The 16848-nt window shown below is 38.1% G+C and overlaps 1 protein-coding gene across 2 annotated transcripts in view; it reads right to left on the reverse strand.

The window, feature by feature from the left end:
• The window catches only part of SETD2 (SET domain containing 2, histone lysine methyltransferase), a 125752-nt gene that overhangs the window by 20973 nt on the left and 87931 nt on the right, over positions 1-16848 (reverse strand). For both annotated transcript variants that reach the window (XM_073901087.1, XM_025885660.2), the window contains 4 exons: positions 14973-15156; positions 8895-9564; positions 2644-2778; positions 102-241 (listed from right to left, as the gene is read on the reverse strand). In XM_073901087.1, coding sequence (XP_073757188.1) covers positions 102-241; positions 2644-2778; positions 8895-9564; positions 14973-15156 — 1129 coding nt within the window. The remainder of the gene's footprint in view (positions 1-101; positions 242-2643; positions 2779-8894; positions 9565-14972; positions 15157-16848) is intronic.

The following is a 16848-nucleotide window of genomic DNA, read 5'->3' on the forward strand; positions in this document are numbered from 1 at the left end:
ATGTGGGACTCAATCCCAGGACCCCGGGATCATGATCTGAGCCAAAGGCAGTTGCTTAACCAACTGAGCCACCCACGAGCCCCCCCAAAAGCCCTTCTTACCTTGTGATCACATGGTAGTAATAAATCTTCCCTTCTGGATCTCGGGCTGTCTTCCAGTTGGGAGGTAAGACAATGGTTTTTGGTTTGGGAGGAGAAGGGGGTGGCAGATCCAGAAGATTATTTGTCACTACCATTTCAGGCTAAAAAGAAACACACAAATTCTTGATCAGTGACATCTCTTCTAATCTATCTGAAAAGGACAACATAGCCTACTTAAGCAATAAATTCTTGATCAGTGACATCTCTTCTAATCTATCTGAAAAGGACAACGTAGCCTACTTAAGCAATATGTAAAAACATACATCCAACTCTTCTTTTAAAAAAAAGATAAAGCAAGGGCCAATCTGGGAAATGATCAGAGACGGCATATATGAATAGCTTTAGGGATCTATGAGAAAACTGACAGTTGGCTCCAAGTTCACCATCCAAGAGATCACATTTGAAAATATTCAGCAGCTCAATATATAGAGCAGTATCTTGCAACCTTAATAAAACCAATGCTAAATGGCATATACCAACTTCAGGATACTGATGAGCTGAATTAGCTTTATATTGCACTCTCTCTCTCTCTCTTTTTTTTTTAAAGAAAAAATCTGAAAAGCAAGTATGACAGAATGTTAACATTTATCCATTATCGATTTTTCTGTATGTTTGAAACTTCATATTTATATTAAAAAAATGTAATGTCACATTTTGAAAAACATAAAAATTTCACAATTACTATTAGGGACTGAACTGTTTCCCCCAAATTCATATGCTGGAGACCTAACTCCCAATGTGACTATTTGGAGAGAGCACCTTTAAAGAGGGAATTAAAGTTAAATGAGGTCATAAGAATAACACCCTAATCCAACAGGACTGGTACGCTCATAAGAGGAAGGGACATCAGGGAATGTGGGCAGAGAAAAGGCCAGGGGAAGACCCAGTGAGAAGACAGCTGTCTGCAAAGCAAGGAGAGGCCCGGGTGACACGAAGCCTGCCAACGTCTGATCTTACAGACCTCTAGCCTCTAGAACGGTAAGAAAATAAATTTCTGTTGTTTAAGCCACTCGGTTTGTGGCATTTTGTTATAGTAGCTCTAGCAGACTCATAGTAAGTTGCTATAAGAATATATGCCCTTAATTTTTCATTCTATGTAAGCCAGTTAACATAGAATCATTTTTCCAGCTTTACCTTTGCTTGGGCAAAGAGGAACCCGAGATCCCAGGCTCAGATAAAATGTGACTTTTTTTTTTTTTTTTAAGATTTTATTTATTTATTTGACAGACAGAGACACAGCGAGGGAGGGAACACAAGCAGGGGGAGTGGGAGAGGGAGAAGCAGGCTTCCAGTGGAGCAGGGAGCCCGATGTGGGGCTCGATCCCAGGACCCTGGGATCATGACTTGAGCCGAAGGCAGATGCTTAGCGACTGAGCCACCTGGGTGCCCCAAAATGTGACCACTTTTAAGTAAACCTAGGTCTTTGAGCATCACTGCTTTGTGTATACCACTAATCCCTATTTGAGGTAGCTGGTATTTTTTGGTGTCCTGCTCAGTTCTGCTTCATTCGTGTAGTCCTCTAGCCTATAAAGTGACCCCTTTTCCCTAAGCTTCTGTGTCACTTAATACTTCCAATTCCAAAAAAAAAAAAAGGAATACTTCAAATCATTCAGAACTTACCACAATACTAATCCTTCCCACACTTGGGAATGATTCTTTCCCTCCTCAAACTATCTGCACCTTTTGTGACACTCATCTCTACTTTTAGGATTATTCACTGTGATCCTCAACTCTCTTAGTGGAATGTCAGCTTCTAAGGATAGGAATGCAAGCTTAGGTTTGTATTCAGAGTTCCCAGAAGGGCCCAACTCATAGCAAGCCCTCAAATACCTGCTGGAAGTGCAAACAGTCTTAGCCCCCAACTGTCTTCACGTGCTGTCTTTATACTCCATCCCCACTCACTGTCCTACCTGTCAAAAGCCACTATCACTCAGATGATGCTGCAGGAGGCTTCTCCGACTATCAGAATTCCAAAGTGCTAATGGGTAAGTTATTCTGTTTGGCTGCTCAATTGCTTCCAATGCCAGCCTCCTATTTCCAACTTCATCAAGATTTCACCATATCCTTCTCCATATGTGGCAGAATACCATATTGTATAACAAGTATAGTGAAGTATATCACTCATTTTTTTACCCCTAGTCCATGGTGTCTAGTGTAGTATCATATTCTAGTGCTCCATAAAATAAAAACAGCTACTCAAGAAAACTGTTACGTTAGAAATTCATAGCAAAGTATAAAAATATAAGGTCAGTTAAAATTACAAATAAAAGGGATACCAGAAGCAAAATATGTATCTATCAACACTGCCGTTAATTCTACAGAATTTTTTTAAAAATGGTTGAGTAATGCTTCCTCAGGGACACAAGCACTTGAGTCAAACTGGGGACTACAAAAGTTAAAAACAAAAAACAGAGTAAAACAAAAACAAAAAAAATCAAAAGTAAACCTTCTAAAGATGAGGTACGCAGCCAATGAGCATTTTATCAACTGAAATATTTCTTACTGGCTGTAAGGGCTGAGGCTGCCCTGGGGCGACTATTGTCGTCACGGCCGCAGCTGGCTGGACCACCACTCCTTGCGGGTGAGCTGTGAAAATCTGTTGTCCCTGGATATACTGAAGACTTGGCTGGGCATAACTCTAAAAGATAAAATGAAGAAATCCACAATTTAGATGTTTCTAGCTCTAATACAGCAGTAATTAATTTCAAAGTTGGCATCATCTTACTGGAATCCATTAATTTTTAAAAACTTTTAGTAAAGAATATTTGGATACAAATGTGTAAAACTCGTTGCAAACATAGAAGTTTTTTTTTTTTAATTCTCTAGTCATTTACTTACCTTGGTTTTATCATTAAAAAAAAGAAACCCAGAAAAAAAAAACAACTGGGGGACAGTGGCGGGGGTGGGGGGCTCCTAGGAGCTGTCCGAGGCCACAGTACTGGAGTGCGGCACTTAGGATATCCAAGAGACCGCTACCCAGGGCTCTTTGCAGAGAGCCTTTATACCACCAACTAAAAACTACCAGGTTGTTCTGACCAGAAAATGTCAAAGACAGTGAGGGATTTATAGCAGAGGAAATAAGATGGTGATCAAATTTTTAAACTTGTCTTTTAGCTTTCTGTAGTCTTCGATAATACAGCTCCTTCCAAGCAAGACGGCAGAATTCATTCCATCCAAAATTCTTACCACGCATGGATTCATACCATGCTTTATGAAGCTTAGAAAGCCCTTTCATATGCATTGTCTCATTTAGTCCTGACCACCGTCAAAGGTTGGTATCTCCCACACCTGGAGTTACCTAAGAAAGTGCCATGGCTGCAACTTACACCTACTCTGGAATTAGTTCTCATCGAAAGAAAAACTGCTTAAAGAAGAGGTGACAACAGGGGCACCTGGGTGGCTCAGTCGGTTAAGCGGCTGCCTTCGGCTCAGGTCATGATCCTGGGATCTTGGGATCAAGCCCCACATCTGGCTCCCTGCTCAGCGGAGAGCCTGCTTCTCCCTCTCCATCTGCCTGCCACTCTGCCTACTTGTGCTCTCCTCTGTCAAATAAATAAATCTTAAAAAAAAAAAAAAAAAGAAGAGGTGATAACCCTAAAAAATAACCCTGTTGTCTTAGGGGTAATGACTACCCAAGGAAATGAACAGGTATCCTGTACTTAAAGACAGATTTTGATCCTCAAACTGAGACTCTACCACATAAAATGATTTCAGAGGCATATATTGATTGTTAAGTACCCAAAATATAAAATATAACCATTCCAAATGATACCGGTAAATAACCAAGGAGTGTGAATAGGCCAATGGAGCTAACAAGATTTCTGGATGAGTAAGTACTGACTGAGAGGGCACCGAGAAAAAGAGAAAAAGAATACAACATTTTTTTTTTAAGATTTTATTTATTTATTTGACAGAGAGAGACACAGCAAGAGAGGGAACACAAGCAGGGGGAGTGAGAGTGGGAGAAGCAGGCCTCCCACTGAGCAGGGAGCCTGATGTGGGGCTCGATCCCAGGACCCCGGGATAATGACCTGAGCCAAAGGCAGACGCCCAATGACTGAGCCACCCAGGAGCCCCCCCAAAAAGACTTTTTATCGCTGATGCATACCCACACAATACAATCAGAGTTCAGTACAAAAGGATATCAGCAAAAAAGATGATCGAACACTGTTCAAGAAATGTGAAAGTATAATCTCAAAAGCACGTGTAATTCTCTAAGTTTAATTTCAACTTTGCTAAAAATAAGCCATAAAACAAAACATATCTACCTGGGTTCTAGTCTATCATCACCAATTTATCTGGCAAGTGAACTTCCAAGGGCCCTGATGCCCAGTAGGAAGCATCCTGAAGAGTGGATACAAGAGGCAAGTTACTGTGCACACAGGGGGTTAATATATATGTGCTGGTAAATCTGATTCTGAGTAAAAACAGTTTCTGGGGGACGCCTGGGCAGCTCAGTAGGTTAAGGGTCTGACTCTTGGTTTTGGCTCAGGTCATGATCTCATGGGTGGTGAGACCAAGCCTGCACTGGGCTCTGTGCTCAGTGGGAGTTTGCTCAGAATTCTCTCCCCTTACCCCTCCCCACACTCATGCACACACACGTGCAAGCGCACGCTCTCTCAAATAAATAAATAAATCTTAAAAAAAAAAAGTTTCTGGGAGGTTGAAGAAGGCAGTAAACTGATAAACATGTTATCTCCAGAGTGATCAAGAGCTTAAGCACCCAAATCTACAACAGAAAAATGCTAGTATTTTGGAGGTTAAAAATTCCTTTGACCTTCAGTAATTCTTTGCTCCTAGAGAATTTGTCTAACAAGATGAGAGTTAATAAGTAAGGCTCATCAATGGAGACACTTTAAAGGACCTGATTAATGTGAAGTAAAGCTATGGTTTCTTTAGCAAGAAGACTGACTCCAAATGCTGGCTGCGCAGTGACTTCTGAACTGAAATGGCTTTATCTAGCTTGATCATTCCCTGTATTTACCAGATGAGGCTCCAGACAAATTTCACCTGTTTCTAAAATGCAAACATATATTTAAAGGATAATAATTTATCATCAGGAAAGAATGTAACACATGCTGGAAATAACTTCCAAACAAAATGCCAAAAATATCTGAACGGTATCAGCCTTGCTAGACTTAAAAAAAAAAAAAAAGTCACCCAAGATAGCAATAATCATTTAGAGGTACAGTGTTTAAAGCCCAAACTGTCAAAAAGAAAGAGGAAAATGAACATTCTTCAGGGTTCTATAGAATCTGTCCAAACCAGCTGACAATCACATACCAATGCCAAAACTAAAAATAGCAATGAAAAGGGAAAATGGGTTTGCAGTTCCACTGAGGTTCATATGAAAGATGTACACACTTGTGAGACATAAATAGCATATGCCTATCAAGTTTCTCTATCTGCTGGGGGGAAATCTGTAGGAGACTGGCTCTCCCCTTCAAGAGACTTGAAATTACACAAAAGCTAATTTCTCAAACATAAAATCCAGTCTACAAATATCTTTAAAATAGGACTTCCCATGGAAATTACAAGAGAAACCTAAAAAGGTCTAAAATGTTATAAAAGGGAAAACATAATTATTCTGCCCCTACTTCTAGAGAGGGGAAAAAAATCACTATTACTTGATATCTGAGTCACTTCACTTCATAATGTGAAAAATTATAGTCCTTACCACTGCATTTTTTGAGATGTGATTTAGTATGACTTTGTAAGAATAGGTCACTTAGTAATGTCACAGAACCACTATAAATCATGTGGCCTCAGTTGAAATTGGGCTTTTATGTTTAATAAGCAATTATGGCAAAAAATGAAAGTCACCTCTGATTGCACATCTGCTCCAAACGTCAAAGATACTGCATACGTACACACACAAATTTGTATTATATCACATACTACCTTCACTGTCAAATTTATCATATCTTGCAAACTCTCAGTAGCTCATGTTGGTACAGTCAATACTACGCTCAAACACAAATCTCAAGGCCTCCTCCTGGAGGTCAGATCTTTAGACCAGACACCAGAGAGATGACCCCATTTCACACCCCACTAATGTTAATACTCTCTCAGTATCATTAAGGTAACTGAATAATAACTATAATTAAACCTTCAAGGTACATGGTGTTTTAAATCTATCATTATTAGTATCCATTATCTCATACAAACCTCAACCACTCTGACGCATTCAGCTCATTTCATAAATAATAAACTAAAACTGAAGAATATAAACCTAAGCACTTCTCTCCAAGACATACATTAAATGATGGACAGGGACTCGAAACACATAGCCACTCATAACATGTTCTATGTTTCTCATCACCCACAGCCCAGCATTCTCTCTGATAACTAATCTCACAGAGAAGGAGAGGACAGTCTGAACCATCCAACTCCATTTATCTCCACTCTGGCACACACAAAACAGATTAGGGAGCCAACAAATGACTCTTGGTAGGAACAGAATGGAAAACTGTAAGCAAGCAAAATTGTGATGCTTGAGTCTTAAGGCTGAGACTAAACCTTTTGCTCAGTGGGATGGAAAAAATAGACTCCATTTTATAAAAATGGCCAAATGACCAGGAGGTCACCTCTCTCCTGGGGAGTCTTATAATAAGTATCCTCCACTGCTTTTGCTTATGCTTTAAAACCGAGGTTAAGAACATGCTTCAGGAATAGAAATGGGACAGAAGTAGACCATATTTCTTATATCTGATATACATCCTCAGGGAAAAACTCAAATGAATGGCTTGGTCCTAGAAAGAATATGGCAAGACAGCAGGAGAAGTTAGAATCTAAGAAATTTCTTTAAGACACTTAAAACAGGGGCGCCTGTGTGGCTCAGTCATTAAGCATTTGCCTTCGGCTCAGGTCATGGTCCCAGGGTCCTGGGATCGAGCCCCACGTCGGGCTCCCTGCTCCGTGGGAAGCCTGCTTCTCCCTCTCCCACTCCCCCTGCTTGTGTTCCCTCTCTCGCTGTGTCTCTGTCAAATAAATAAAATCTTAAAAAAAAAAAAAGACACTTAAAACATTCTGTAGGAGGCAAAATTAAACATACAAAAAGAAAAACAATACTTAAAAAAATCGACACCCAATGGCGAATAACACCGATTTTCTTTCTTTTTTTTTTTAAGATTTTTATTTATAAGGGGCGCCTGGGTGGCTCAGTAGGTTAAGCGTCTGCCTTCGCCTCAGGTCATGATTCTGGGGTCCTGGGATCAAACCCTGGGTGGAGGTCCCTGCTCAGTGGGGAGCCTGCTTCTCCCTCTCCCCACCCCCTGCCCATGCTCTCACTATCTCTCTCAAATAAATGAATCTTAAAAAAAAAAAAAATTTTTATTTTTAAATAACTTCTACACCCAACATGGGGCTTGCACTCACAACCCTGAGATCAAGAGTCGCATGCTCTACAGACTGAGCCAGCCATGCACCCCAACACCCATATTCTTACTAGCCTTATGTAGCACTGTAACATTCATTTTAAGCCAAACATGAAAGGGAAAAAAAAAAAAAAACCTAAGAATGTTCAGTGCAGTGCTATTTATAATTACAAAAAGAACTTTTAAATGACTATCCCCAGGAAAATGGATAAGCAATGATTTGATAACCAATGGGAAATAATATAACCATTAAAATGTGTACCCGTATGTATATTCACACACATATATAAAAATACAGAGTAATTTGGGGAAATGGTTAAGAATCATGTTAAGTAGAAACAATAGGATAGTTTCAAGTCTTCAAAGAGAGAGAGATAATACAAAATGAAAGTAGTTAACACAGTTAAAATTTCAGGAATTAAAACTGGATACTTTGTCATGGCCTTACAAACTAAATCTTGATGCAGCTTCATCACAAAAATACTAACAGAAATAATATTACCAGTTAGTGCTAAGTAATGTGTGCAGGAAGTATCCCTCCGAGTCTCCCCCATCCACAATAATTCACCTTTAAAGAGTGATGTGAGAGATGTACGAATGTGGTGAGGATGCTTTATACATTCTTCTTTTTTGTTTTTTTAAGCTTAAAATGTACTGCTGTATTCTACAGAAAAGAAACCTGATTCAAAAGCACAAAAATACACCTTGAAATATAAAATCAGTACACTCAGCTTTACTATTTCCTACCACAGTGATACCCTCAGGCTCAGTGCATCAGAGACACTCTTGACAAACTTCATGATGATAAACATGTAGGGGATAAAAAAATAATATACACACTGGGTGGGTCTAAGAAGAAAAGGGCAAGCCATCTCCTGACTCAATTACCATGACAAAGAGTTCTCCCATTGTAGGGATATGAAAGAATACACTGTATATTATTCACTGCCTATAAGCAAAAAAGAGAGAAGCATCCAAAAGCCTCTCTCTGATCACTTGCTTTGGGGAAGTCAGCTGGAACATTGTAAGAAGCCCTACCGAGAGGTCCACGTGAAGATAGAAAACAGAGTTAACAATCATGTGAGTGAGCTTGAAAGTGAATCTTCCATCCTCTGCCTAACTACCGTAATTTCATAAAGACCCTGAGCTTGAACCATCCATCCAGACAAGCTACTTTTGAATTCCTGACCCACAACAATGAGATAATAATTACTAGTTGTCTTAAGCTGCTAAGTTCTGGTGTAATTTGTTACACAACAGTAGACAGCTAATACAATTGATTGATATAAAAGTAATCAATGGCAGGACTTCAGTTTCACATCAGATTTAACATCCCATAAACACCAAGACACACAAGAGCGGTTCCAAAATTAGTTACCTGTACAATTGGTGGAGTTGTCTGTGAATAGGGTGATGTCACACCATAGACAGTTGGACAAGTCTGTCCTTGATAATATATGGTTGCTTGAGACTGTGCAGGAGAATATTGCTGCTGGACACTGACTGACTGTTGATTTGAATCCCAAACACCATAATTCTGTCCTTGGACTGGGCCTGGGGCTGGCACTGGCAAGACGGTGACACTTGAGTCTTGGTGTACCACACCATCACTTTGGGCCACATATTGTGAACTGGAAACTTCCACAGGGGCTGCCACATGGGGCACCACTGGCACGGGTGCAGGGGCAGCAAGGGGTTCTGTAGAATGTCCCACCAAGGGCTGAGAATGATCGTAAGGGGAAGGAGAACACACGGGGTCCATGCTGGGTGTGGGAAGGAGCACCTTTCCAGCATTAGGGTTGCTGGGATCCACATAGGCCTGCATGGGATAACCTGGTGGGTAGCCGGCGAAGGGGTGATGAGGGGCATTGTAACCAAGAGAGTCATACGGCAGTGGAGACGTCATTCCCAGGGTCTGCATCTGCTGCTGTTGTTTCTGAGCCTCCCGCTGAGCCACCTCTTGCTCAAACAACTTCCGACGCTCCTCTGTAGAAAGTTTATTGCGGTCTTTAATTCGTACTTTCTTTTTAGAAGTTGGTGTATCATATCTAGAAAGAAAATGTAAGAGCATCACAAACGGTTTTCCCTGAATCAAGGACATAATCAAAGCATTAATAAAGGTTATGTCACACAATACTAAACCATTAATCACACCAACTCCAATTTGGCATTGGTTAAAATACGGTCAAAATTACTTAAGGAATCCTGCTGATAGAAGAGAATCCCAAGAAAACATTTAGAAAAAAATAATAACTTTATTCTCAGATTCTTGAACTTCAAATTAAAGATATATATAATATTCTAAACAGATTCTTCTTTATAGTTGTATAGTCTTCTATACAGTCTACAAATTCTGAAATTAAAATACGCTAATAAAAGCTAAAGAATTTGACGTCTGTCTGACCACAAATATTTATGATAAATTCAACAGACGGCAGTTAAGTGAAGGATGAGAATGCACACATAAAAATATGGAGAGTTATATTCACCTCCTCTTCTCTGTGCAATACCAAATATAATATTTTACGGCTAAGCCTAATGCCCTATGATGGTTTTGACAAGGCCTCCTGGAAACCATCAGCTCTGACATTCACAAGAAGAGAACCGAGGGCTTAAAAGAGTCTGTTGTGAAGTTCTATGGAGTGAATCAAACTTTTGAGAAAGTTCTCTTGGCAAAAATTTAAAAACAACAACTAAATTCAAGAGGTTTCATTGCAAAGAAACCTCTAACAACAGCTTCACGGACAAGGGCATAACATTTATCCAAACAACAAAAAACATATGGTCTAAAAAACTCGAAGCTGAAAATTTCCTTTAAAGTGTTAATGGGATGGTAGTACCCTTAGCTGCCTGGCAGAAACAAATGCAAGTAGTTATAGAAGAAAGCCCCTTAAATCCAGGCTTCAGTGAATTCCCACAGATCAAATTCTAAGGAACATGATGAGTTCATTAGAAAATAAAATTATAAAAATATTTATACATATATCTATATAAACAAATGAGAGGAAGAAACCCACAAAAACTACTGGCACTGGAATTATCCAATACAGACTATAAGAGACATTTAATATGTTTAGTGAAATAAGAGGCTATTAAAAATATTACTAAGGAATGGGACCATAAAAAACTATCAGGTAGATATGAAAAAGAACCCCACGAAACATCTAGAAAGGAAAAAGAGTAGAAATTAAAACTCAATTATCATATAAAATTGAGCATGCACATACCTGACACTTCAACAATTCTACTCACATACCCAGGAGACCCTGTTGCACATGTACATCATGTACATCAAAATTAGGTAATAGCACTATACATAATAGAAAAAACTCTGTAACAAAATGTTACACACAGCAATGAAAATGAATAAACTGACACATACAACTGTGGATAAATTCTAGCAATACAATATCAAGTTGAAAACAAAGCAGACTCAAATTAAACACAGACGAGCAGCCTTTTCATAAAGTTAAAAACTAATGTATTATTTTAAACTATATATTAGAGGACATAAAATGGTATTTTAAACAAGGAAAGCCAGGGTATAATAAACACAGGATGCAAGATGGTGTCATCTCAAGTAGTAAAGGCAGGGGATAGTATAGAAAGAAATGGCTTAGCTAGATTTACATGATGGTTAAGATCACAGCACAAAAGCATTATAATATATGGAGAAGTCGATGTACAGAAATGGTAAGTGTCATGAACCAAGAAACAATCCAACATTCAATTCAATGTCCCTAAGATCCATGTTATGGTTAAGTAAGAGATGAGATCTGAAGAGAATTAGTTACATAGAAAACGATCTTCAAATTCAAAAAGCCCAATGAATTTCAACCAGAGAAAAGAAAAAGAAATCCTCATATAAACACAGGGTAGTGATACTTCGGTACACCAAATACAAAGAGAGTATCTTAAAAGCAGACCAAGAGAAAAGCCAGATTACTTAAAGAACAATCAGACCAAGAAGTTTCACAAGAGAAGTAGGGGAAGCCAGAAGACTAAAAAATAACAGCTTCCAAGTGTTGAGAAAAACTTTTAACTCAGCAAAACTTCCTTTAAAAATGAGAGTCCATGTTCACATAAAGACATACATACACAAGTCTTACACTTGTAATATTCACAACAGCCATCTGGAAACAATCCAAATGCCTATCAACTAATGATTTTATAAACAAACTCTGGTAATACCTACCCAATGGACTACCACTCATTAATAAAAAGGAACTACTGAGACACATAACATAAATGGATCTCAAATGCAATCTGCTAAGTGAAAGACACATCAAATACTATCTACAGTATGACGCCATATATACATGACATTCTGGAAAAGACAAAAACAGAGGGTCAGAAAGCAGTGGCTGGCTGCCAGTAACTAGGGGTAGAAGAAGGGGACCACTCACAAAGAGCTCAAGAGAATTTTCTGAGATGACAGAAATGTCTATATGATGACCGTCAGTGGTTACTTAACTGCATGCATTTGACAAAACACACTGAATTATGTACTTATATTTAAATATTTCTATAAGAAATTTATATCTACTGACTAAATAAAGCTGATTTTTAAAACAGGGTGAGCAATGCAAACAAAGAAGATTCTTTAGACAAAAACTGAAAAATACGATGAACAAAAAGTCACTAAACAAAATCTTTTAAAGGATTTAGGTCTGAGGAGAAAGGAGAACAAAGAAACTGATAAATGTAAACAAATTAGTAAGTCAGTTTGTGTACATATATAAAATTGACAATAACTGATGGGAAGGGGCGCCTGGGTGGCTCAGTCATTAAGCGTCTGCCTTTGGTTCAGGTCATGGTCCCAGGGTTCTGGGATCGAGCCCCACATCAGGCTCCCTGCTTAGCGGGAAGCCTGCTTCTCCCTCTCTATGTCTCTATCAAATAAATAAATAAAATCTTAAAAAAAAACCAAACTGATGGGAAGAAGAAGCAACAAGAAATTATAATGCTGGACAAAAACAGAATATAAATTGGGAAGGCTGAATGATCAGAGTATCCTCAAGTAGTAATGTTGTTCAAGATACTGATTAGCTTTAGATTTTATTTAAGTGAAACATACCGGTTAAATGCCACAAAGAATTAAAAAAAAAAAAAATCAATCTGCCATAAAGCTATTAATCTATCAGACACAGAAAAGTCAGTAAAATCCTACCAACAGGAAGATAGCATACTTCTATTAACATCAAATGAAATAGACTCTAAAGCCAAGTCTCAATAAAATTCTAAGAACTGGTATAATACAAACCGATTAATGGCAATTATATCTGAAATTTAACAAAAAGAAATTTAAACACACTGCAAACCATAATAGTATCTAGAACTAGGTCATGATAAAACTGCACTATCAAAAGAGTAGTTCAAATAGTACTTATGGAGAAATTTAAATCCTTAAATACTTTACTTTGAAGAGAAAAATACTGAAAATTAATGAGATAAAAATCCCAATTATTCCAATTAAAATTTTTAAAAAATATATAATAAGCCCAAAAAAGTGGAAAAAATAAAAGACTAGAAGTCAATTACCAAAATAAAAAAACACTGCTATTCTGTGACTTGTACTGAATCAGGTACTGCTAGCAAAATAGCAAGAGCAAAGAAAAAGGACTAGAAAGGAAAAACAAAAATTTACATGATGGGGCCTGTTGACAAAGACAAAAAAAAAAAAGGCAAAACCCCCTATACTTCTGAAATATCAGTGAGAGTTCTATATGGTCACCAAATGAGATCAATATACAAAAGTCAATTGCGCATCTACACACCAGCAACAAACTGAAGATGTAACCAGAAATTAAGGTTCTCAGAATTGAATATACCAAGATACCTAAGTTTTTCTGGAAGAAACTATAAACAATTAAGGAGATTAATGAAAAACTTAATATTTAAAATATTAAAGACCTAACTAGACAGAGCATATCTGAATACTCAATTTGAATATAGGAACAGGAATACTCTAAATTATAAAGATGTCAAGTCTCCTCAAAATCATCTTGGTGGGGGGTGGGGGTGTGGAGGAAGTAGGAGAAACGTGACAAGCAGATTCTAAGAAGAACAAGTCTCAGAAAAGAGATGACACCCCAGAAGATCAAGTAGGGGTTTGCTCTACTTGCTATCAAGACTTAATAATATAAGCTACAGTCACATTATTAGCCCCAAAACAGATCCTCCCACATATAAAAAGTTATTAGAGACAGTGCTACAGATCAAGGAGAAAGGATGGGCTTTCAAGTGAATGGTGCAGAGACAACTGGGTATTCACTTAGAAAAAAATGAAACCATATTCCTACCTCACAACATATACAAAAATTAATTCCCAATAAATTAAGCACAAGAAAAGAGCATCATCACCTCAAGGATAGGAAAGAATTTCTTAAAACACAGCACTAACCATGAAGGAAATATACATGTGACATATTCAATTACACCATAATTAATAAATTCTATATATCAAAAGACACAAAAGAGTCAAAATACAAGCCACAAACTGGGAAAAAAATACTCGAAAAATTATTACCAAGGCAGAATATTTAGAATATAAAGAATCTCTAAAAAATAAATCCTAAACTCAAAATGATAAATACTAAACGAATAGTACCTATAAAAAGACACTTCACAGAAGAGGAAACAGGAATGGCCAATAAATACATGACAAAATGTTCAATCTATTTAGCAATTAGGGTAATGCAAATTAAAATCATGATGAATTTACTATTACAAACCCTGACAATCCCAAATTAAAAATTCTGGCAACTGCATTATATGAATGCAATATATCATTTTTTCAAAAAATAAATTTTATTTTTAAAAGATTTATTATTTATTTGAGAGAGAGGGAGCACATGGGTGGGGGAGGGGCAGAGGAAGAGGGAGAAGCAGACTCCCTGCTGAGCAGGGTTAGGGACTCGATCCCAGGATCCCAGGACCCCAGAACCATGACCTGAGCTGAAAGCACATGCTTAACCGACTGAGCCACCCAGGCACCCCCAAAAATAAATTTAATTTTAAAAAAGCTTCTCTGGAATAAATGTTTTCTAGCACCCAGTGGGTCATCATGTGGCTTGTTTTTCTACAAGCATGACGAAGACACCCTCTGACACAGGGATCAATCAGCATTTTGACTGGTATGGCACAAGATTCACTAGAAAACACAGTTCTGCCTTTAGAAAATTTACCATTATCTTTGAAGAGTTATCTCCCACCAATTTCCACTTCCCTTTAAGGAACAAATCTTTGGCTCCTCTAATAGCATTTAAATGTTATCAAGTAGAAACCTAGTCTTCGCTGTCAAAAGAGACTCTAACTCAATATTTACCAGTAAAGTTTTATACTCATTAAGAGAATATACTTACTCCAAAACCCCTTGGTGCCCAAAATCAGAAGTACTGACTTGGGAACTTTTTGACTGGCTCAGAAAAGAGAGTAACTCACACAGGCCACTTACCTGTCATCTGGCCTTTTTGTTCCCCGCTCATAGGCAGAAGAAGGTGGTGAGAGAGAGCCCCTTCGTTTCCTTTTCTCTTTATTTTGAGTTTGCTTGTCTGGGTCTCTCTCTCTTGACCTGTTAGGAGTCTTTGGGGCAGCTGTTTGATCTCTGAAGCCAACAGCATCCCTTCCTCGTTCAGTTACTAAGGGAAAAGCGTTTTTAAAAATTTACTTGGCAGACTCTTCTCCATCATGATAGCATGTCAACTGTATAATACAATTTCTATCCAACAAATGGGTCTATGGACTCCTCCCTCACAAGCCCATCCAGAATTTGGATGAGACACAAGGTGGTGTGGTGTGTGTGTGCGTGCACTCTACTTCCTGAAAGTCTCTGCCATGAATTCTCTTTTCCACCTTCCCCAACCAAACTGAGTCCAAGCCTTCAACATTTCTAACAAGTTCTGTGGAACACACTCATGCAAAATATTCCCATTACCTTTAACAGGGAAGTCTGCTTGCAGTTCAAAATGTAAAAGCCTTCAACTGCCTCTGTAGTTCTGCACATTTACAGTTTACAGAAGAGCAGTCTGGCATGCTAAGCATAAAAACCTCAAAGGGAAAAAGTCTCTTCAATTAAAAAAAAAGGAGGGGGTGGAATTAGACAAATTTTTTAACAACTACCATTTCAAAAGGAAAACATTACAAACACAGATGATGATAGGTAATAACTCAGGAAGTTATCAAAACCAGAGAGCTACATCTTCAAAAAAAGAATGCCATTTTCCTACTGAAAGATAATACTATTAACATTTTCTACTCAGTTTCTTTACCTAGAATGGTCCTCACCCAACTCCACTGTCACTGCTCCCAAAAGCTGTGCAAGGTATTACTTTTCACTGACCTCACTTCCTACTTTCTCACCCCCTAAGAAGTCTAAATCCCACCACTGAATATTTCAATATAAATTAACTGGTACTACATGCTGCTGCTTTGTTAGCACAGCTACCCTGATTAATCAGATTGCTCTCTTCTTAAGAGAATTTCTTATATCTCTCATAGCACAGAGCAGACTCACAATAAACACTAACGGCTTTTTCTTTTTCTCATCTCAGAAAAACATGCTATTACTTGTTTTCTTCCCTAGTGGCAGGGTTAGGTTTACATATGCCGTTCTTGTAGTTCTCCTGCTGGTGGGCCCAAAACTCCATTTATTTGCAAAAACGGTTAATCGATAGCCATGTATGAGCACTTGCCAGTGAGAACTGAACTCATCTCTACCACACGTTGGTAGAAAATGCTATACAATTAAAACAATTGTTCCAGCTCACAGGGTAGTAGAACACATCATTCTTTTGGGAAGTACTACTATCTAGTTTCATCTGGGTCTGCCCATGACCACCCTATTTCCTTCTTAAAATAAGGTTCCTTGTGCTGGTGTTAACTTCCTTAAAATGTAGCTATTTCTTCATTATATCCTGGTAAAGTAAGAAAAGGAATCATACTAACAGTTCATATTATGACTCTGCATCTTAGAATATATGAGGTAGAGAAGCTGTTCCATTTATTCTGGCTGATTTTATATTATAAAATGAAAGTAAAGCTAGACTACATATTTCCCAAAATATTTTACAGTTCATAGGAATTTTAAAAGTATTAGGCTCTTTAATTGCTTGACATTGAGGGGTAACACAGAAGCCAGGCTTTAATTATATGTATTTCTTATAAAAAGCCTGAGACTGATGGGGGGGGGCACGTATGTGAAGGAGAGACTAAAGCTGGCACACAAAAAGGTGGCTTCCTGAAAAGATTACAGTCATCCATTATAGACAATTTTCAGAAGGCATCTCTCAGAGGGCACATCAGACTAGATATTGGCAAGATATTGGGGGGAA

Source organism: Callorhinus ursinus, unplaced genomic scaffold (assembly GCF_003265705.2).
Source record: "Callorhinus ursinus isolate GAN/ISIS: 27379988/994484 unplaced genomic scaffold, GSC_fseal_2.0 scaffold15, whole genome shotgun sequence".
Lineage (NCBI taxonomy): Eukaryota > Metazoa > Chordata > Mammalia > Carnivora > Otariidae > Callorhinus > Callorhinus ursinus.